The sequence below is a fragment of the Eublepharis macularius genome, chromosome 13 (assembly GCF_028583425.1).
Source record: "Eublepharis macularius isolate TG4126 chromosome 13, MPM_Emac_v1.0, whole genome shotgun sequence".
Lineage (NCBI taxonomy): Eukaryota > Metazoa > Chordata > Lepidosauria > Squamata > Eublepharidae > Eublepharis > Eublepharis macularius.
The window spans coordinates 54,894,505-54,917,705 of record NC_072802.1 but is presented as its reverse complement, the minus strand read 5'-3'; the positions used below and the strand labels follow the sequence as shown (position 1 = coordinate 54,917,705).

The 23,201-nt window shown below is 44.3% G+C and overlaps 1 protein-coding gene across 1 annotated transcript in view; it reads left to right on the top strand.

Moving 5' to 3' along the window:
• MED13L (mediator complex subunit 13L) overlaps positions 1-23,201 on the top strand; it is a 262,028-nt gene that overhangs the window by 90,152 nt on the left and 148,675 nt on the right. Inside the window, exons 3-4 of the mRNA XM_054995924.1 lie at positions 143-227; positions 7,860-7,943. Of these exons, the coding sequence (XP_054851899.1) occupies positions 143-227; positions 7,860-7,943 (169 nt within the window). The remainder of the gene's footprint in view (positions 1-142; positions 228-7,859; positions 7,944-23,201) is intronic.

The following is a 23,201-nucleotide window of genomic DNA, read 5'->3' as shown; positions in this document are numbered from 1 at the left end:
AGCTTTCTAGTTATTGTTCTGCTTAGTCTGAATAGTGTCTTCTAGTCTATTTTTTTTCCAACCAAGTGTTATCTTGAAGTTTTCATTACCTCCCCCGCCAGATTTCTTAACCCAAATACTAACCATTTGTTTATGTTTACAGTGGTGGAAGAAGGACTATGGGAGAATGGGCTTTCCTATGAGTGCAGAACGCTGCTTTTCAAGGCAATCCACAACCTGCTAGAAAGGTAAGACAGCTCTATCTGTACTTAATAATACATGATAGCAGCAGGAGCTCACATAGTTCACCTCTCCTCTTGCTAAAATCCACGGTTTTCATGGAAATTTAGAGGCTGGTGGTAATGGCTTTCTGTTATTTATTCTTGTAAAGGTAAAGAAAAATTGGAGAGATGCTTATTACTTCTTACCTTCTGCAAACCTAAGTCCTTTCCTGAGCTCTCTTCATTTTGCAGAGGGCTAAAAAGGAAGGCAAGGTTTGACCTAAGTATTGGGTGAAGAGGAAGGTGCTAAAGCGAGAAAGGCCAGTTGACTTTGGGAGAATTTACGGGGCCCCTAACCTAAGTTTTAAGACAGCTACAGTGCAACTTTTTGTTATTTTATTATTTCTGTTAATACACTGCCTAGTGTAAGTCTAAAACTGACAATGATGAAGTCACCAACAGAACTGGGGGGGAGGGGGGGAGAATCTTTAACATGATCTCTCCAATGCAGAGCTGTTGCATTAGTTTAGTTTGTAGGGACTCAACATGTAAACTGAATTTGGAGCCTTTATCCTTAATGTTCAGGCATCTAGATTGCTGGTAAATATTAGACAATCTTGGATGCAAAATAGTAAAGAGTCCAGTAGCACCTTTAAGACTAACCAACTTTATTGCACATAAGCTTTTGAGAACCACAGCTCTCTTCATCAGATGCAGCAACAGGTGAACCTGTTGGTATGAATCATTGACTTGCTGTGAGTGGATTGACAGGAATTTTTGTTTGTTGCATGGCTTTTAAAGCTGATTTTACATTTTAAGTAAAACTGGCATATCATTTGAAATTATTTTACTGTATTTGGAGTTCATTATTAATTTAGCATTATTTGCTTCAGCTGGCCAGGTGAGCACTGTTCATGTTTATATTCAACAGACCCACTCTGCCAGGGAAAGTTACGGGGTGACCTTTGGCCAATTACACATTCTCTGCTTAACCTACCTTACACGGTTGTTGTGAGGATAAAATGGAGGAGAGGAGAACAATGTAAGCTGCTTTGGGCACCAGTGGGTAGAAAGGCTGGGCTTAAATGAAGTACATAAAACACTTAGCTATTCCCGAAGTATTCAGCAGTAGCTCCAAACATCACAGGTGAACTGATGCTAAAGAAACAGTGTCAACAATTGTGGGATTTAGGAGTTACTGTACTCTCCATCAGGAAAAATTGTAAGTGCACTGTTTTTTTCCAACCTGCTTCTTTCCCTTTCACTGTCTGCAAAATGAATTTGGGATAGAAACGACAAAAGCATGGGCAGACAAAGATAAAAAAGAATTTCAAAAGAATATATACAAGCTGTAGTGCTTACAAGCTTCCTCTTGAGGTTCCAGTAAATGAAAAAGTAGTATTTGTGGCCTAGAAATCCAATAGAATTAAGAGTTTGGAATTAAAAATGAAGCATGAATACTAAATGGTTGTTTAGATCTTCTTTTCTATGTTCTTTCTTTTAGACTCCATATTGATTTGCAACAGAGAATGTGAACTTGGTAGCAGTAATGAAGCAGTATTAATTATTCTGGCAGGTGGCTCAGAATTTACACAAATTTTGTCTGGCTGATACTTCTAAACAAGTTTCAGTTGACTTTGGAAGAATTTACTCACAAGGATGGGTAAAATGTATAGTATTGACTGGTTTTATTAAATTATTTATAACCCAGTTTTCTAAATGAAATTTACTTAAAAATGACTTTAAAAGATGAATATCTTTCTGTTCTCTAATCAAAGTGGTTAAGAGATCTGGGCATGTTACATCTTCGTTAACATAAGGGTTTTTTCTGTGCACTTTGGCATTACCCTGTGATTGGAGGAGTCTAGTGGTTTTGTGATTTGGCACTCTGCCAGTTTATTTTCAGAAGCATAGAATTGGCAACTTTCTATAATTAATTTCAGTGTTTAGAAATTTAATTTTACTTTTAGATTTTGGCATTTTCATTGGGTTGTGTTCCAGGACATGATCCGTGGGTGTTGGAAGAATAATTAGATGGAATGTTGTTTTTGAATGACAACAAAAATTATTTGTATTTTATTTCTTAAAGCCCTTGATAAACCATTGTCCTGAATGTGCTTTTGTTATTACAGGTGGAATTGGAAGGCATCTTAATGTGCTTTGTTTAGTTCATCTGGGAAACTTGACACTAAATTCTTGACAGCCCATACTGATTGGCGGTTTGGATGCTAGTTGCCATTCAGAATGTTTTAATACCATCCACAGAAGGACTTGACAGAATGATTTTTATCATTGTTGAAGGCTGCCTGAATTCTGAGTATGTTTCCTTGGGAAAAAGGTCTCTCTGATTTCAGTGGAAGTTGCTTTTAAGTAAGCATGTTCTCTGTCACAGAAATAGTAACGTCACTTGTATAATGGATTAGTTTATTTTACATATTTGAGATAGGTCTTCAAGGAAGTTAACAAACAATAAGCACAAGCAAAGCTGACTTTCCTGGACAGTCTTCAGAAGCAGCCTGCTGATGTTAGGTGAACTTGGCTTACCTAGTGCTGATTTAGACTTGTGTCTTTTCTACATTGGGCTTTTTCATTGGTCCTGGCCCCATATTGCATTGATTTCTCTCTAGAGCGTATGCATGGTCAAAATACCCCAATTCAGTCTCCAACCTGCTTTGCAGGCTTTTTTGCATTCTGCATGGTGAAAGGCTTGCATGAGCTGCGGAATCAATTTTCCCCTGTGTTTTTGGCAGTTTTTTTCCTTGTGCACATACCCTGATTTTTTCCCCCCAACGAAGACAAACCACGGCTTTTTTGAAGGGCAGAATGCTTTCTTCAGTGTGAGACCAGGCCTTGCCTTTTGCCTTCCTCATTACTTCCTTTCATCCTGATTGGTTGAACCAATCCCATTTTTCTTAATTAATTTTTTAAAAAACAGCAACATTCAGTGTATTAAAAGAACCCTTGCAAGTTCCCTCAGCCTATCAGCTGCAGTATAGTTAACAGAAGTTTTAACAATGTATTAAAAAGGTTGCTGTGTACGCAAGCTAACTTTGGCAGTAAGAAGAAAATCTTTTTTAAAAAAATTTTAAGCAACAATATTGCTTGCAGTGTTGGTACATTAAAACAAGTTTCCTCAGCCCATCGACTGAGGAAACTGACCTGTCCTCTGATGATCAATTGAGGAAATGGAAATCGCGCAACAGAAATGGGGCATTTTTCTAGTTCAGAAAAAATAAACAGACACCAGTTTGACTCCCTCAAGTGCGGAATTACAGAAGCCCAAAGTAAATCTGATACTGATGGATCAAATACCCAGAAAACCCAGTTTAAGTGTGCATGCGGAAAACACGATGCATTTTGCAAGCTTTTCCTTGTGAGCATTCAGAAAATCAAAAGTGCTTGGGAAAGGCTGCCTAAGTAATAAGCGCAATTGTCCCTCGCAGCTTTTCCCAGACTTATCACAGCATCATCCATTTCCCCTAAACATACCATGTATTTGCAGCTCCAGTGTCTTTTCTATCTTCTTGTCACAGTAGAGGTGCCTAGAAAATGCAGACGCAGCCAAGTCCCGAAATTTAGATAACCTCCCTGCAATGGAGTTCTTCAGTGAATGGACTTGGGAGACTTGGAGAACCACATTTTCTTTAGAGATTCTTGTGCCTTGGATGCTCTTGCAGTACCCTGAAAGACACACAAAGTTTTGGGTTGAGGGGACTTTGCAGCTGTTTCTGTCCCACCACCATGTAAGTTACGGAGAAGCGAACAATCAGTGTATGAAAGGGCTGACTTGTTGGCCCCAATGAATGCCCATTCTGAATTCAAAGTGCAGAGACATTAAATCATGTTGCACTGAGCATGTTGAAGTTGGGAGAGGTTGCATATTTAGTTTCACTCAACTTGGCATAGCATTTCCTTTACTATATTGGCATAGTATTTCCTTTTCTCAAGCTGTGTTGTGGCTGATTATAAAGATTTGCATGAAACGGTTAACAAAATAAAAACAATTCAACAATAAAATCATAAAACAATACAAAACACAACATCTATCAATAACAGAAGAGATTGAGAAGACTGTAGGTAATGCATAGGTTTGTGTCACTTGGTCCGCTCAGAACCAGACAAGAAGTGCTTTGAAGACCAGAACCACCAAGTTGCATGGGATGAGCAGACATTGTGGCCTGAGGGCTGTATTTGGGTCTCTACTTCTGTTTGAGAGTTGGGCCCCAGCTTTTCCTATTTCTAGTGCTGATGTTGTAACAAAAGTAGCCAGTTGACAGTTATAGCTGCAGGTGTCATTTCTGTTAATACCTGTCAAATTTTCAACTGTCTGCGCCTTTGCACGCACTATCAAAAACATAGACCTGCCAGCTTTGTCTACCAGTTTGAATTTCTGATAGCCCGGTTCTTGCTGTTGTTGGTTGCACTTGCTTTCAGAGAAACCCAGCTGCCAAAACTCAAGGAAAAATGTCTGAATACATGCTGAATGTTTTTGGACATAAACAAAAGTAACTTGGTCTGTCTGAATATTTACTACAAAAATGTGTGGGGATGATGTTTCAGGGCATGGTAGATTTTACAGAACCAATCACAATATCACAAAATAGTGATCATATTGCTGTGCCTTAAATCCAGAAATCGGGAAACATTGTCTCTGAGCACATGCAGAGTGCTGTTTGTCTCCAAGAGTGTGTGCATTTGAGAAAAAGGGTTTCATTTGCCTTGGCCATGTACAAAACGTCCACAAGTACTGTGCTAGCCTGTTTATGCAGGATGGATGCTTTGCAATCAGTACTTGTCTCCTAACTGCAAAAGACTGCTTGCTCAGCTTGATATTCAACCTCTTCAACTTCCAAGTTGTATCAAACTGTGTAGATGTGACTAGTTTACATTCACTGTATTTGCAGTTCTGCTCCTTACTTGACACAGTGTGAGTGTGGAATTGCTCCTAAGCAGTTTAGTTCTTCTTGGAAATATGGAATATACAAAATTTTCCAGGCAGGGAACGTTTAGGGAGTGTATTTTTGCTTATATGCCACATTTTCTGCGTCTGATTTTGTTTTTAGATTTAGAAAACATTCTGATGGGAATGCCATTTCTGTTGTCCTTCTCAGTGAAAATAGACTTCTGCCATCTTTTTATGCCAGTTGCATTTTCTGATGAATGGGCTTTTTTTTTGTTATACTGATGATAAACAGAAACATACATCTGCCATGTAAGGACAGTGGGTCCAGTGGGAATAAACTGAGTATGCTCTGTTATTCCCTATAGTGCTGCAGATTTTCCATAATACAGTATTCCTCATCTTGATTTTCAGTCTAAAATGGCACATTTGTCTCCCAGCCTCTTTCTTTTAGTTCAGGCTTATTTTGGCCACATTTCTGTAAGGTTGTTACATTTGATACCAGCTGATACCAGCATTAATAGGCTAAAGTTGCTGCTGGTCAGAATGCTGGACAGAATGCTCAGTAGATTTAGGTGCAAAATCTGGTAAGCAGCTGTTCTCCCTCTGAGGCGGAGGCATCTGTCAGTGCTGCCAACTCCAACTGGTGAGTTTTACTGGCGGGAGGCGGAGTCTTATTTTGAACACTGGTCCCTCTTGAGAGGGTGTTAAGGGCATCCATCAGTACCACCATGTCCGGAGGGTAGATTCTGTCGGCACTGGCATCCATGTGACTCAGCACAGGGGAAGGGCATAGTTCAGCTGTGCTGCCCTGGGGTCTCCATGCAGACCAGAGGTCTTATTTGGAGAACTAGTGCCACCTGGAAAGGTGTGACCAGCAGGCATGATTCCGTTGCGTTGCTCTGCTGTCCTGGGGTGAAGGAGATGGCCCATCTCAGGCATTTAGAATTTCCTCCCCTCAAGGGGGAGGCATCCGTCCATCTGTCCATCCCACTCACCCATGCACTTCCCAGGGTGAGGGGAGACGTCCCCGGGCATTTAGAATTTCCTCCCACTAAGGGGGAGGTGTCGGTCCATCCATCCCACCCACCCATGCATGTCCCGAGGTGAGGGGAGATGGCACCTTCCGGGCATTTACAGTTTCCTCTCCCAAAGGGGGGGGGCGTCCATCTGTTCGTCCCTCTGTTCTATCTATGGCAAGGTGTCTGTGTGGTGATTTTGGTCTCTCCAGTTCTTGGGTCCACTGCCTGGCTGTGGGGCAAAGCCAGGTGGGTTCCTTGCCCGAGGTCTCGCAGTGCGCAGGTCTGTGATGGAGGTCTTGGGCAGGGAGGGGAAGGGCATAGTTTGCCCTGCAGTCTCCAGGCGGAGTCCTTATTTTGAGAACCTGTGTCCGTGGTATCATGGTCACCATACAGGAAATAACATGCCCCCCAGAGAGTGGGAGGCATCCTTCCCTTTGTCATCGTGTGATCTCCCCCCAGAGAGGGGGAGGCATCCATCTGTCCATCCGTTCCAGTAGAGTACCACCCCCCAACCCCCATCCATTCAGTGCTGACATGTCTAGCAGCCGTCCCCAAGAGTGGGACTTATTCTTCCCTCCCCCCAAAGAGGGGGAGGCGTCCATCCGTGGCAGGGGGGACGACAAAAAGGAGATGGTCTGGAGCATTGTCTGCCACTCAGGCCCACGAGGAGGGGGCGACCACTGACAAAACCCACATGCTAGATGTCGTGGGTGATCCTTAGGGCCCAAGGGGGCGCTGTGGGCTACCCCACGAACCCATGGCAGGGGGACACAGAAGGGAGGCCATCCGAAGCGTAGACTGCCTCCCAGGCCTACAGGGGGGTGGGCCACCGACAAAACCCACATGCTGGATGTTGTGGGCTCCCCTTAGGGCCCAAGGGGGCGCTGCAGGCCACCCTGAGCCCATGGCAAGGGGGGGCAGAAGGGTGGCGTTCCGGAGCGTTGGCCGCCTCCCAGGCCTGCGGGGGGGCAGCCACCGACAAAACCCACATGCCGGATGCCGTGGGCCCCCTTAGAGCCCAAGGGGGCACTGCGGTCCACCCCCAAGCCCATGGCAGGGGGGACAGAAGCGAGGTGGTCGAGTCCACCCCTCACTCTGTCTTCCCGGCCCAGCTCCATACCGTGGCTGGTAATCTTTCATTCTTCTCCTGTGGCATAGTGGTTAAGTGTTTGGGCTGTGAATTAGCAGTCTGTTGATTTGAATCCCACTACTTCCATGAGCTCAGCAGGTGACCTTGGGTAAGCTTCTCTCAGCCCCAGCTCCCGAGCTGTATTGTGGGGATAATAATAACACTGACTTCATTCACCTCTTTTAGTGAGGCACTAATCTGTCTAGAAGAGCAGTATATAAGCATATTTCTAATATTGTTATTGTCCAGCGGGGCACCCATGCTGGACTTCAAGGGGCTTTTTGCATTAACTAAGGCTATGATACTGAGTATGCTTCCTTAGGAAGGACGTTCTGTTGCAAGCACTGTGACTGAACTCTAAATTCATGTATGTAGGATTGCAGTGTTGGAAGCTGATAGGGAGGATTTAATACAATAAGTATCATTATTGGAATGGCCAATAAGAAAGTACAGGTAAGAAGTATGGATATCTGTATAAATGCAGAACTGACAAAGCAATGAAGGGTTCTACATAAAATGTAAAAGCTTAACAAAGCGGAGATAGTCTGTTATTGAGGTTTAATATTTTCAGTAGTTGCTGAATAATTGCTGTCATGATTTGTTTTCAGATGCCTGATGGATAAGAACTTCGTAAGGATTGGGAAATGGTTCATCCGGCCATACGAAAAAGATGAAAAGCCCATTAACAAAAGGTAAAGGATCCTATGTATTTTTTTAAAATTTCCCCCCCTTTATTAATTAACCAAAATAAATTAATTATTTAATGTACTTTGAACTAAACTGCCAGGACAGTTAGGATTCTTTCCTAACTGAAAAAAGGAAAACATTTTGCATTCCTGTAGTGTCCTTTAGTAACCTTGTTGATCGTGTTGGTGAGCGATGGGCACAAGATTATCATTTCTAATCTCTTTTCAGCTCATGTTTGCAGCACTTGAAGCAGGTTTTGATCAGCAACAGGGCTTTATCTCTTACTTTGGTAGGACTTTAAGAGAGGGTGCCAGAAGCTTCATAGATATTTCTCCTCTAGATTGGAGAGCTGGATACCGCCATTTCCTCAGAACTAGGTGGTATAAGAACTGGGGGAAAAGGTTGTTTGCCTTTTTATCCCAAACGAGTAGAAGGTACCATATTTCTTCCTTTCCCTGGAAGATGTGAGTGAAATGGGTAGCACAAACTTAGTCTTTCTCATTCTTGGGACCTGTGACTCCCAGCTTCACATAGTAGCTTCAGTTCCTTCAACAGAGATGGATTTGTTCCATCCCTCTGAGGCTCTTGTCTTATCACTCTGTACTAATACTCCTAGGTTTTTTTCTGCAGCCTAGACATATTGGTGGAGATCAAGATTTAACTTTAGATTTCGTATTCAAGTCTGATTGATTTGAACCTTTGAGGGATTTATGCGCTTGAGAAAAGCACAGTTAATGCTCCCTACTTAATGGATGAAGAGGAGCTTAGTTAAGGCCTCTCAGGACAACTTGGCACAGTGTGCTATCTTCATTAACTCAATCAGTTTTCTTACACTGGTTGGGAAGTTTTGTATTATAGCAATACATTTCTAGGTGGAAGAGTGTGTAGAACCATATCCCAAACAAGAAAGCCATTCATCCAAAGCATTTGAATCTTCAGAATCCAGTTAGACCCCATAATATGGTAATTGGTTATGCCCTAGGTATGAAAGCAAACCTATTAACAGTCTTCTCAAAGAAAGTTCTGCCTAGCTTTCAGGCAAAGAAACAGCCTTAAATAAAACACAGCACAGTTGCTGTTGCAAGTTGTAGATAGAATCATCAGAAATTATATGAAATAATATAGTTATATGAAATAAATCATATAATATACCACCGTTAACCATGCCCCCCTAAGCAGCCTCTAAGGCAATGTTTCCTAACCATTTTGAGTATGATAACTAGACATGGGCACGAACCGCATTACGAATGCAAAACCCCCACAAACCACCTGATCGTCTGTTCGCGATCCAGCAGTTCATGAGGGTCCATGGATAACGAACCAGCTTCGTTGGAAGCCTGGTTCGTTGCGTTTGCCTGCAGTTCGTGAAGCCAGACAGTCAAGCACCATCAATCAGTTCCCTTGGAAACGGAGCTGGGGGAATGCCTGAATTCTGTCTGCACTCCTTCTGTTGCCCTGGAAACCCGAATCGAAGTCCAGCTTACCTTGATCGGCAGGTCTTCCTTCCAACCATGAAGCTGTAAATTGGTTACATGGGAGAAGACACCCAGGGGGAGAGAGGGGGAAGGGGGGTGTTCTGTAGCCATGGGCACTACAATTTCATCCCTGCAAACCCTGATAGGCAGTTCTGACAGCCAATCCCTTGTACACTGGGCCAACATCAACTGATGGCTCTAATTGTATCGAGTGGGAGTTTCCTGGGGACCTCGGATTGGAGAGGGTATAACTCCATGATCCCTATTGCAATATTGACCAAACGTGGGTGCTGGCTGGAGGAGAGCCTGCTAAACACTCCCTTTGAATATGGGCTCTCTAAGTGCAACGGAGGCTGTTCCGACGCCCACAAACCAGTTCAGTAATGGGAAATGTTTGTTACGGTTCGTTCGGGTTCGTCGTCGGCGCCGAACCATGAACTACAGGTTCGTTAATTTTTTTTGATTCGTGCCCATATCTAATGATAACCCCTTTTTAATAGCAAATAATTTCAGACCCCACGTGATAGTAGTTGCAGTTGACTGAAAATATGCATAATGACAAGCCACAATGAATTCAGTAATGCTTTAAAATAGATCTGTGTTTTAATAAGCACAACAGCATCTACGTACATTTGAAAAACAGTAATACTATATATATGTGTGAGTCATATTATTCAGTCAAAAGAAGGTATGTTGGCTTATTATATGTAGTCATTTAATGAGATGGCAGGCACTGGTTTGCAGCTTTCAGCCCGATTGAAGGGTAGACCAATGACTTGACACAGCATAAGAAAGCTTATTGTGTTTGTATAGCTTGGAGTTAGTGGTGTAGCCACTTAAAATGACCTCTTTGCTAACAGGGTTTGCAGTTAGTCTATACATGTGGGAATTTGCTTGGATGCACAATTTGGTTTCAGTCCTTGACAGAACAATTGGTTGCTGCTTATTTATTCGAATTTAAACTTATTCCTAAAAGAGCTCACAGGGAACAGAATCTAACACAAATAATTATTAAAGAGCAATACAAAATGTTCCTCATGGGGAAAATTCTCAGTTATGCTGGATCCAGGCAGGATCAAGGGATGCCTGGCTGCCCCCCCCCCCCCCATCTTGCGGTGGATGGTCCAGTGCCACCTGCCTAGATGGGGTTGGAGTGAGTGGAATCAGTTGGGGAGGTGTGGCCATACTGCAGTATGATGGTTGGTGGGTGATGCCTGGCCAGCAGTGGCCTGATACATTGTGTGTGTGTGTGTGCGTGGAGGGGGGGGCATAGCTGCCATGGAGGTGAGCCTAGGGGAAGAAGGAACTTGGTCTAGTTGGTTGGATTTTCAGACCCTCTGCAGTAACTCTGTGGCCCCTCATGGGTCCCTGGCCCACAGAATGGCAACCACTGCCCATAAGGATAAACTTTTTTACTTATATGGTGTTCAGTAAATTGATTTTTAAGACTAGAGGTTGTTTTCATTTTAAACCTATCAAACTAAAGCTGTTTGTATTTTTGGCTTTCTGCTCATAAATCACGCCCCCCCCCCCAACCTCTGAAACATGTCAAGCCTTGATTAGCCAGCTGTAGCAAACATGATAAATTCCTTCCTTTGGGTTTGTTTGTGTGTGTGTAAATAAATAATTAACTGCTCTTGCTTTCATGTTTTGTTTATAGTTTCTGCTAGGTATTTTATCAGAGTATGAAAGGATCATTTTAATGAAATGAAGAATTATTAGGATGGGTAGAAAGAGATTAATTGTGCAACTTACTAGGTGGACCATATGTTTGTTCTTTGTCTAGTTTTTTTAAGTGACTAGGAAAGTTGATAAAGTTTAAGAGAAATATTAGAAATTATATTATCATTGATATTGCCACAGCTGACCAGTAGTGTGTGTGGATACTTGTCAATTAGTTGAGCCTAAAGTTCTTCACAGTCCTTAAGAGAAGTGATTTTAAGTATAGTTTATTTCTGCTGAACTCTTTTAGGCCTGTTGTGAACATAGCAAATACAGAACAGGGCAAATATCTACTAAATAATACAGGAATAATTGGTAGAGAAGTACAAATGTTCCTATACAGCCATTAACAGGATATTTTAGACCGTGGTGACAAAAAATGAATAATTTCATTTTATTCTTAAAAGCTAAAACCACTAAGTACTTGGTTTTGGTGTTGTGCTGTTTGTGCACCCAGCTGTGAAGTTTGTTCTAGTTTTAGTGATTCTGTCAGTCCAGCATTTATTATGTGTTCAACTTAGTCAGTTTAATAGCGTGGGTTTACCCTTGAGACTACAGTTCCTTCTTTGCAGTTTTGACTCCAACTTTTGCATCCCTGGTTGTAAAAGCTGTGGCAACATACTCCGTGATTGTAATGTGTCATATTGAAAGAAGGATGACTTTTCCATTGGTTGCAAGTAATGTTTAGGGAGATCCCACAGAGGCATTGCTGAACAGATAATACGTTTCTGGAATGTAGGAATGTGCTGGCTAGAAGATTGCAGTCTGCATTCCTTGTATCCAGCATGTCATCTGTGAAAGTACTTTTTGTAGATGTTTACTGCTTCAAATAATCGGGCTCAATCTATGTGCCTTGTATGTTAGTTTAAGAGTCATCCTTTTTTTGGTTTTCACTGAGCGCAAACATCACAAGAATGGGAAGATTATTATGCTCAAAATGTAGAAATGATTTCTCTGATCCTTCCCTTGTTTTCTGTTCCTTCTCTTGTTGCTGTGAAAGAGCTGCTGTAACATAGTGGTTAAACAGTCGGGCTGCAAATTTATACTTTTCTAGTTTGAATTCCACTACTGCCGTGAGTTCAGCAAGTGGCTTTGGGTAAGCTATGATTTGTCTAGAAGAGTGGTATATAAGTGCAGTTATTATCATTATATACATATTTCTGTGTATGAAGCAGCAGCTGTTCCTGAAAGTTTCACAGTATGTCAACTCCCTAGAATGCACACATGTTCCAGCTTCTTTAATGCTTCTGATTATTGAATTTGTTTTTATTTAAGGAGCCCTTATTTTAGGAACCATCATTGCAATACTGAATTTCATCTTTGTAGAGCTTTTTGCCATTATGTTTGGAAGGAGTTGAACTTATTTCTGATCATTGCCCCCAATTTATGAGTGCTCAGTTTGGAAGTTTGGGTATGTGACTTTCAACATATTATCAGCCAGTCTTTATGACTGTGCACTGGGATATGATATTTCGTGGCTTGTAAAAAGAACTGAAGTGGGAAGCTGTATCCTTGTGTTAATAACCCTGTCATGCTATTAATCACAAAATTACCCTGACTCCACTAAGATCATCTAGCAAATATTTGAGATGCTTTGCAGAACTGGCAGTACCAGAAATGTATTGAGGGTATTCATGCTAAGCTAACAGTAACTTCAGACCCTACCTCTTTGCAAATCCTTCAGAAGGCACCACACACTTTTATCTCTCTTTGATGTCTTCTAGATTAGCTGCTTTCCATGTATCTTATATTTAATTCTGAACCTGGCACCCAGCATGTGGGTCCAAATATCTGCACAATGGGGCCCAGTAAAGATTGTGGAGATGTTTTCATGAACCTCGAACTTAGTTAACGGTCTGAGAGAACCATTTTTGGTAGCATAGGAGAGCATAATTGCTCTCATTTGGAAATACTGGAACTAGTTCCTGGCCTTGTAGCTTCAAATCTACTTCTTGTTTTGTAAGAATTTTCCCTTGTCTGTACCAATTCCTGATATGATCAAGACCTGATTCAGACCATGACCGAAATTTACTTATGTCTAAAGCTGTGGGGATCCATGCCAAGTTAAGAACACAGGCCATTGGGGAGGGCTCTGGTGCTAATTTCCTTTTTAATTTATCCCAAATGAATAGAGTGTGTTCTAAAATTGAGCTTGAAGCTACCATTTGAGATCATAGCTTAAAATGAGACCAGATCATGCCTCAAAGAGATATTGGGTCAGAATAAGCTCCCCTTATACTAACCCATGGTTCACTGTCCGTCTTCTGTGCAGCCCCACATAGGGACTGCGCCTGCGCAGGCCTGCCGACCGGATTTTTCTTTTCTAGCAAACGTCCACTAGGGGGCGCACGTCCGATCCAATGCGCATGCGCGGCCGTTTCCCGCCCGAGCGACATTGGGCGACGTCGCCCCCTTTCCCCTCAGTTTCTTCTTTGCCGCCGACCGGTGAAGATCTAGCTGTCCGCTTTTCTGAGGAAACTTTTTCTGAGGAAACTTTTTCTTATCGTGAAGATGTCTGAGAAGTCGCTTTTTAAGCGCTCTTCCACCTGCTCCACAAAGATGACGAGGACGGACGGTCACTCTGTGTGCCTCGAGTGCCTGGGCGAAGGACACATCGTCGGGAAATGTGAGCACTGCCAACGGTTCACCCCGAAGGCGAGGGCTGAGAGGGCGAATAGGCTGAACGCCCTGCTGTGGAGAAGGGCGATGCGGGCGTCGGGGGCCCCGAGTACCCCGGGGGGACCGCCACCGGCTGGTGGGACGGTTGACACCCCCCCTGAGACGGAATCTGTCCGAAGGGCCGCTTCCACTTCGCGTTCCCGCTCGCCGGATCGCCGACAAGCCCAACACCCGACCCCGGATCCGAAGGAGGCTGCGAGTTCCGCGTCGGGTCGCAAGCACTCCACTCCGCAGTCGGATCCGACTCGGAAGCGGCACCGTTCCAGGTCCCCGTCGAGGTCGGAACCGACCGCCACATTGGCTCCGAAGGTGCCGAGGACTTCGTCAGATCTGAACATTCCGGCTGGGTCGGTTCCCAAGCCTTCGGATCCGACTCTGACTCCGACGTCATCGGCTCCGAGGCCCGCTGAATCGGCTCGCACTGGTCGTGTTCCGAAGGCAGGCCCTCGATCGGATCCAAAGGTTTCGGATCCGTTGTCTATGTCGCCGGCTCCGATTGACCGGAACCGAAGCTCCGATCCGACTTCAGCCCCCAAGGGGGAAAAAAAGTCGAAGAAAAAATCTAAGCACCAGCAATCAACGTCGGTCCAGACGGATGAGGTCCTCTGGGAGAAACCCTCGACCCCGTCACCGCACCTGTCATCTCCGTTGCGCCACTCCACTGATGGCGATGGTGATCTACCCGACGCTCCACCTCGGGTTGCCGAGACGTGGCATGCCGATGACTATATGGTGAGGGAGGACCGGCCTTACCACCTTCCTCGGAGTGGCTATGACAGAGAAGGCTCCCTGTATGCCAGCTCTCCATCGTTTGGCAGGGAGTATTGGGGTGACACTCGGAGTGAGTTCTCCCACTATGGTTCTCCTAGGCGCGTCTCACCTTACCAACGTGCAGAGCCTTATCAGTGCCCGAGTCCTAGCCCAACATCTGACCCGTCGCCAGATGACATCATTATTGGGACTGGTCGTGTGTCACCCTCTGAGGACTACCGGCTATATTCGGAACAAATGGTCAGGATGGCCCGTTCTCTCGACATCGAGATATCAGCTGTAGATCCTAAGCCAAAGGACAAGATTCTACAATATGTCCAGTCCGGTAACCCTCCGACTATTGCTTTCCCGTTCACCGAGGGCTTGGTGGAAATCATTCACGACATCTGTGAGAAGCCGGCCTCTGTGTACCCGACGTCCCGCAAGCTGGAAGCCCTGTACAAGACGCGGGATGACGTTTGTGCGTACCTCTTTGCACATCCGCCTCCTTCTTCCCTCATTACAGAGGAAATGCAGACCCGCCAACGCCAGGGGTCTTATGCTGTGCCCATTGACAAGGAGAGTAGGAAGCTGGATTCCCTGGGCAAGAAGTTATACTCCTCTGCTGCCCTGACGCTGAAAATCTCTAACTATTCAGCCATCATGGGGGCGTACCAGATATTCCTTTGGAACCGTATGGCGGCCTTCATGGAAAAACTGCCAGCAGACCAGAGGGTGTTGGCAAAGGTGATCCTCGATGAAGCCCTGCGGCTGTCTCGGCAACAAATAAACGCGGGCCGTGACACGGTTGATACTTCTGCGAGGGCGCTAGCTTCCTCCGTCGTCCTCCGCAGACACTCGTGGCTCCGCACGACTGCGTTGCCGGTCGAGACACGTAATAAAGTGGAGAATCTGCCCTTTGAGGGTCAATCCCTGTTCTCATCCAAGACGGATGACTACCTCTCCCAGAAACGCAAAGATCGGCTGACAGCCCGTTCCTACGGCATTCTCCCGACCAGACCATCCACCGAAAATCGGTTCCAGTATCGCCCTTCACAGGGCTATCGTGGTCGGCAACAGCAGTACCAGCCGTATCCTCGTTATGGGTCCTACAGGCGATTCCAGCAGCCTGCAAGCTTTCAGCGCCGGAGACCTAGCTACCGCCCTCGTCGCGGTCCCCAAGCCCACGATGCCAAAGAGTCAGCAACGCAGCCAAAGCAGTTCTGACTAGAATTTGAACAGTCTGTCATGTTTGGGAACAGATTGGTTCAGTTTGCTTCTGCATGGGCAGAAATTACATCCGATAGTTGGGTTCTTAAAATCGTTAATGTTGGATATAAAATTCAGTTTGATGTTTACCCAGTGTTGTCTCTTCCTGACCACTCAATACAATCCTCTTCTCATAACTTACAGGCTGAGGTTGTAGCACTGCTAGAGAAAGGGGCTGTGCGGGAGGTGCTCCCTCAGGACCCCCCCTTAGGCTTTTACTCCAGGATGTTCTTGGTAGACAAGAAAGATGGAGGGGTACGACCCATCTTAGACCTATGGGAACTGAATAAATTCGTTCTCGTCAAGAGGTTCAGGATGCTTACCTTGAACACGGTCCTCCAGTTAATGCCCGAGGACATGTGGTTCGCTGTCCTGGACCTCAAGGATGCATATTTTCATATTGCCATCCATCCTGATCATTGGAAGTACCTTAGGTTTCTATGTAACAATAAGGCCTACCATTACCAAGTGCTTCCCTTTGGTCTCTCAACAGCCCCACGAGTTTTTTCTAAGTGTATGGCTGTGGTAGTGGCTTATTTGAGGGAACGGGGTTGTACCATCTATCCCTACCTTGACGATTGGCTTCTAGCAGCTCCCTCTGCTGATGCGCTCCTGGCCCAGATTCATGCAGTGATGCTCACCTGCTCCCGGTTAGGGCTTTTGGTTAATTTGCAAAAGTCTAACCTTACCCCGTCCAAGAGAATACTATTTATCGGTATGGAATTGGATGGTGGCGTAAATAGAGGTTTTCTCCCCAGGGAGCGTGCATTAAGAATTGGCAGGATGGTGAACCTTTTTTCCAAGTGCAGGTTCCAATCCGTGACAGCGATCCAGAGGCTACTGGGCCTCATGGCCTCTTCTACAGCTGTCACCCCTATGGCCCGGTTGCACATGCGACCTCTCCAGCTGTGGTTCCTGTCGGTTCATGATTTTGAACACGAGTCCCAGAATAAACGATATTCCATCCCCAGAGGGATTTTCCGTGCCTTACGATGGTGGCTTGATGAGACTAACCTCCTTGGGGGTATTGCATTTGGGTCCATCCAAACCGAGATCACAATCTCGACTGATGCCTCCACGATAGGATGGGGAGCCCAGTGTGGAGCCCTTAGGGCACATGGGGTTTGGTCAGAGCAGGAACGGGAAGATCACATTAACCTGCTAGAATTGAGAGCGGTCCGTTATGCCCTTATCGCATTTGCAGACACGCTGCAGCGGAAAGCGGTTCAGGTGCTCACAGACAATTGCACCACGATGTTCTACCTGAACAAACAAGGGGGCACTACATCCAAGGCCCTCTGCGACGAGGCCGTTCGGATCTGGAACTGGGCCATGGACAGAGGCGTGTTCATTCAGGCGGTCCATATTCCCGGCACCACCAATGTCATCGCAGACAGTCGGATGCGATTTGACAGCTACGAATGGACCGTAGCAGACAATTACCTGAACACCATCTTTTTGGACTGGGGGTTCCCGGACGTAGACCTCTTTGCGGCAGAGGCCAACAAGAAGGCCCCACAATTCTGCTCCAGGGGAGGGCTAGGTCACCGCTCCCTAGGGGACGCGTTCCAGATACGCTGGACAGGGCACCTGTTTTATGCCTTCCCTCCGTTCCCATTGCTGTCTCGGGTCGTCAGCAAAATCCAGAGGGATGGGCCGCACTTAATTCTGGTGGCCCCCTTCTGGCCCAGACAAGCATGGTTCCAACATGTCATGCAGCTTTCGCAGGGGTCATATTATCGGTTCGCACTGAACCCGGACCTTCTGTCCGACAAAGGGGTTTGGTATCACGACCTACCCAAACTCAACCTCACTGCTTGGCACATTCGGGGACGGAGGGGATGTCTGACAGGGTAGCTGAAATTTTGCTGAATGCCCGTAGGGACACCACTCGCAGGTCATACGCAGCTAAATGGAAGCGTTTTGAGGCCTGGGCTGCTGACACCGCAGTTAATGTTTGGGATTGCCAGTTGTCTTCTGTGTTTGAGTTCCTCCTGTCCCTGAAGGACGGGGGACTCTCTAATTCTTCTATTAAAGTTTATTTGGCTGCCATTTCAGCCTTCCATCCTAAAATAGATGGTAAGACGGTGTTCTCCCACAGTTTGTCGAAGTCTTTTTTGAAGGGGTTGTATAATATGTTTCCACAAGTCAAGGAAATTGTTCCCCAATGGTCACTGCAAGTAGTGTTGGCAGGGCTTATGAAACCACCCTTCGAACCACTGGCCACCTGTGACTTAAAATGGTTATTCTGTAAGGTGGCCTTTTTGATAGCCATTACGTCTGCCCGTAGGGTTAGCGAGCTGGCTGCACTGAGGTGAGACCCTCCCTTTTTGAAGGTCCATCAGAATAAGGTGGTGCTGAGACCTGACCTTCGTTTTAGACCCAAAGTGTCCACTCAATTTCACACCTCACAGGACATTGTCCTACCTATCTTTTTTCCTGACCCTTCTGATAACTCTGAAAGGGCTTTACATTCCTTGGATGTGAGAAGGGCTATTTTATTTTACCTTCAACGTACGTCACAGTTTAGGAGTGCCAAACAACTGTTTGTGTGCTATTATGGGCCCAGGAAGGGAAAGGCTGCTACAGCCCAGTCAATTTCCCGTTGGGTCACTCAAGCTGTTAGAGCCTGCTACTCGCATGCTAAGTTACCCTGCCCTTTGGAAGTAAAAGCTCATTCCACCAGAGTGCAAGCTGCCTCTGTGGCCTTCCTTAGGGGTGTGCCCTTGCATGACATCTGCAGGGCTGCAACGTGGTCTTCTTCGGACACGTTCGCTAAGCATTACGCACTAGATGTGTGGGAAAGGAAAGAGGCTGCTGTTGGTCAAGCAGTGCTTCAGTCTCTTTTTCAGTGAGAACACATGCCCGCCTCCTGGGTAAGTGGCTTGTGAGTCTCCCATGTGGGGCTGCACAGAAGACGGACAGTGAAAACAGAGTTGCGCTTACCGTAACTACTGTTCATTGACGTCTTCTGTGCAGACACACAACCCTCCCTCCTACCCCGCTGTGTTCTTCCAGATAATGTGAAGACATTCGGCGGCAAAAGGAGAAACTGAGGGGAAAGGGGGCGACGTCGCCCAATGTCGCTCGGGCGGGAAACGGCCGCGCATGCGCATTGGATCGGACGTGCGCCCCCTAGTGGACGTTTGCTAGAAAAGAAAAATCCGGTCGGCAGGCCTGCGCAGGCGCAGTCCCTATGTGTGTCTGCACAGAAGACGTCAATGAACAGTAGATACGGTAAGTGCAACTCTGTTTTCAGGTGCTAAAGTTTCAACATTTGGATTAGTTGTGACAAAACCAACGCCCAGTAATAAAACTTCAGATTGGGCAGATGGATGCCCCCTTGATGCCTAGGCTTACACAAAGTAGGAAATGCAGTTCTTGCTCTACTTCCACCCCAAATAAATTGGTTTAATAGTTTTTGCTACTGCTGCAGCATCTTATCAGAAATAGGAAAGGGAATAGTCCTTAAAAAGATAGAAATTTAGGCAAAATGAAACTTTTAATTGTCGATAGCTGTTCCTGCCGTGATAAAATATCATCGTTCCAAATCTCTACTTGATGTTTAGTTTCACTAACCAAATTTCCTAGATTACTATGTATTACAGATGACAAGTCTAATGGGACTTTGATCCTGAGATAACACCAGTAATCGTTAACCCATACAGATTCGTAGCACTTTAGTATGTTAACTTCAGTAGCTTGAGTTAGGAATATCGGGTAGATCGCACCAAAATCTTTAAGCATATTTGAAATTTCACGAAGTGATTCCTCTGGAGATGAAATAAACGAGACGATGCCATCTACGAAAAGTGAAATCTTGTGCTCCTGATTTCCTATTGTAATGCCTTTAATTGCATTATTGGAACAAATAGTGTTGGGGGAGAGAAGTGGGCAGCACAGAGATGGGGGAGGGAGGAAAAAAGGAGGCAGCCAGAGCCAGGAGGGAAGGAAAATAAAACTGAAGAGTGGGAGATGTTCCAAGTGAGTCTTGCAGATCCCCCTCTTAAAGTATATATGGTGATATATTTTCGAAGGTTTTCACAGCCAGAGAATGCCACAGTGCTACAGTGATCATGAAAACAGAAGAATACAAAAGGAAGATTAAGGAACTTTTGGACCCTTCCACATACAAAAAACTAAAACGAGATCCAATCCGCAAAATCGCAAAAACACGCTGATCAGGAATTCCTCACTTCATCCCGACACCCACAGAAAACTATGCAAGACAGAAGAGCAGCCACCACGACTATATGGACTCCCTAAAATTCATAAGGATTCAGTCCCACTCCGACCTATCGTGAGTGCCATTGGTTCACCAATATATGAATTAGCTAAACATCTGGCCAATTTTCTACAGGACCACATCGGAAAAAACACGTCTTACATCAAAGATTCAGCACATTTCATCAACAAAATCTGTCCTCTGAAACTCAGTCCACAGGACATACTCATCAGTTTTGATGTTGTATCCCTTTTTACTAAGGTTCCGGTGAAAGACACAATTGCACTTATTAATCATATTTTTCCAGAGGATGTAACAGCCTTATTCTACCATTGTCTGACACCCCGTTACTTCCAATGGGATAACGAATTCTATGAACAGATGGATGAAGTGGCCATGGGAAGCCCTCTCAGCCCAGTTATAGCAAACTTCTACATGGAACATTTTGAAAAAACAGCTTTAGAATCAGCACCCCACAAACCTATAGTCTGGTTCTGGTTCATGGATGATACCTTTATCATTTGGAGCCATGGTGAGGAAGAATTGATGGAGTTTTTAAACCACCTCAACAATATCCACCCGAACATACAATTCACCATGGAAAAAGAAATCGAGAGTAAACTCCCATTTCTAGATACCTTGGTCATCCGCAAAGCAAACTTTCAATTAGGTCACAAGCAGGGTGGATTTGATTTAAATCAAACTGATTTAAATCACGATTTAAATCACGATTTAAATCACTAGTCATTAAGGCTTGATTTAAATAATAGTTTTCTACATAAAGACTAATTCTTGCTGGTATAACTTTAATAATATGCAAGTAGATGCCTGCCTTACCGATAGGTAAAGGAACTTCATTAAAGTATTCCCAAACTGGGTCTCTTTTACGGCCTGCTGCCATTATAGGTTTTTTCCTCCAAGGAAAGAATGTGATAAACCTCAGGTCATACACACAAAAGATCCAAAGACTTGTGCAGTATTGTGCTCAAAAAGTTTCACTTTCATTTTGTACTGCTTGCCCCTCCCTCCTCACACTTAGTTTCTTCTTGTGCAGATCTATTCCACTCCAAACAATCAGAAAAATATTGTTTCTATTCACTGAACTTCTTGAAACTTAGCACTGGAGGGGTTGATTCTGTCTTCATAGGTTTGTAGAACAATAGGATTAAGGTCTTTTTCTCAACTCTGTTCATGTTATAACATTTTTGCTGTGAAGAAGAGGCATGTGATCTCTGCTGAGCTGACACAAATTCCGTTTTGAGAACTGCAAAACCAAGGATCTGTGATAATATCTTGTAGGCAGAGAAACTGCCCAATAATCGTACAAAAACCTCTGGAACAGCATGACATTGTGAATGGATTAATGGAATTTATTTACCAAAAAAATTAAACATATACAGCATTATTCTACATAATTAAAAACTAATCTTTATTTCATGATGGAATAACCTTTGGATGGTAATATATTTTCCTCAAAAAGCATTTTATTTAAAAAAATCCGATTTAAATAAAAAAAAATCGATTTAAATTAAAAAAATCTGATTTTTTTTGATTTTTTTAAAAAAAATCATTGTTTTTTATCCACCCTGGCTATAGCAATTAAATATTTTTCATAATTCATAACATAAATTCATAAACATAAGTACAATTTCAACAGGAAAGAAGAGAGTTTAAGAATGAATAGGGCATGGTTTCCAGTCCTGAAAAACACCAGACTAACAAAATACTCAACATCTTACAATTGCCCTGCACATAAGATTAGCACATCAACCACCAATCCATATGCAAAAGAACCTCCTCAGGATACAGTGAAGCTTACCCCCATTAGCATTCCACACCCTGGGAAACTCTTACAGGATGACTCAGCCCAAATCCACCTTCCTGAGTAGATATAAATTACCTGCTAACATCTTCTCCACACATTGATCTCAGTCTTTTGGTGCTACACCTCTGAAGATGCCAGTCACAGCTGCTGGCGAAACATTAGGAACTACAATGCCAAGACCACAGCCATACAGCCCGGAAAATCTAAAACAACTAACTATATATGGAGATGGTTGTACCTGAAGTACATCCACTCTTTGCAATTCCTCAAAGTTGTGAGGAAGTTCCAAAGAAAGTATATTTGAGAGCATTTGCTGATCATCCTCCCTGCAGGATTTGTTGAGGTTTTGATAACCTAGTGTATAGGAATCCCCTCTCTTCCCAAACTTGCAGGTGGCCCCTGCTTGCTTTGAAAGTAATAGTCTTTTACTCTTTTTGCATATTTTTTAAAAAAACGTTTGAGTATTATGAGGTAGCAGTGTTGAGGGCACAGCAGTATAGTCCATCCTATTCTGATTTTCTTAATGTGCTTTCAAGAAAGTCTATATAGGACCTGTGTAATTCACAGATGACCTCGCTACTGCATATTTTTCCCAAACAGGAAAACTCACCCTTATATTAAGGCAGCTTGTAGGCGGTGGCTATGATTTATGGTGTGTGGGTTAATGTTAGCTTGCTTAACTTGGAATGTTGTGGGTGGTTGTACTTTTGTTCATCTATGGTCTTTGGTGCAGTCCCACATTGAGACTGCGCTTTTGCAGGCCAGCCAATCGGAACAGGATTCTTCAAGCTTTTAGGCTAATGGATGTGTATGTGTGTGACCTCTCCCATGGACTGCTCCAAGCCAGTTTTTCCTGCCGGAATGGTCACATGTTGACAAGGTCGCCCCCACTTCTTCTCTCAGTTTGTTTTTTGCTGCCGCAAGGAGTACACTTTTCAAGGTTTATAGTGTTATTAGTAAAGTTATTAGAGTTGTTAGTGTTTAGAGTGAAGGTTGTTAGTGTTTCAGAATTAGTTACTAGTGGTTAGATAGAGTTTGTTGTATGTAGTTATTCTGGACAAGAAGGGTGAGTTGGAATTTCTTTCTGTCCCTTCCATGCCCAATCGAGAGCACCTACATGAACTGCTACAATGGCGGACAAGTCCTTCAAAAAAATGCAAGGGCTATGGTACTAAGATGGCAAAATCAGATGGGCATTCTTTATGCCTTTCCTGCCTGGGGGAAGGGCATGTGGTAGAGCGCTGCAAACATTGCCACCTATTCACCCCCAAGGCACGAGGAGACCGAGCGTTGAGGCTCAAGGCTATGCTTTGGGAAA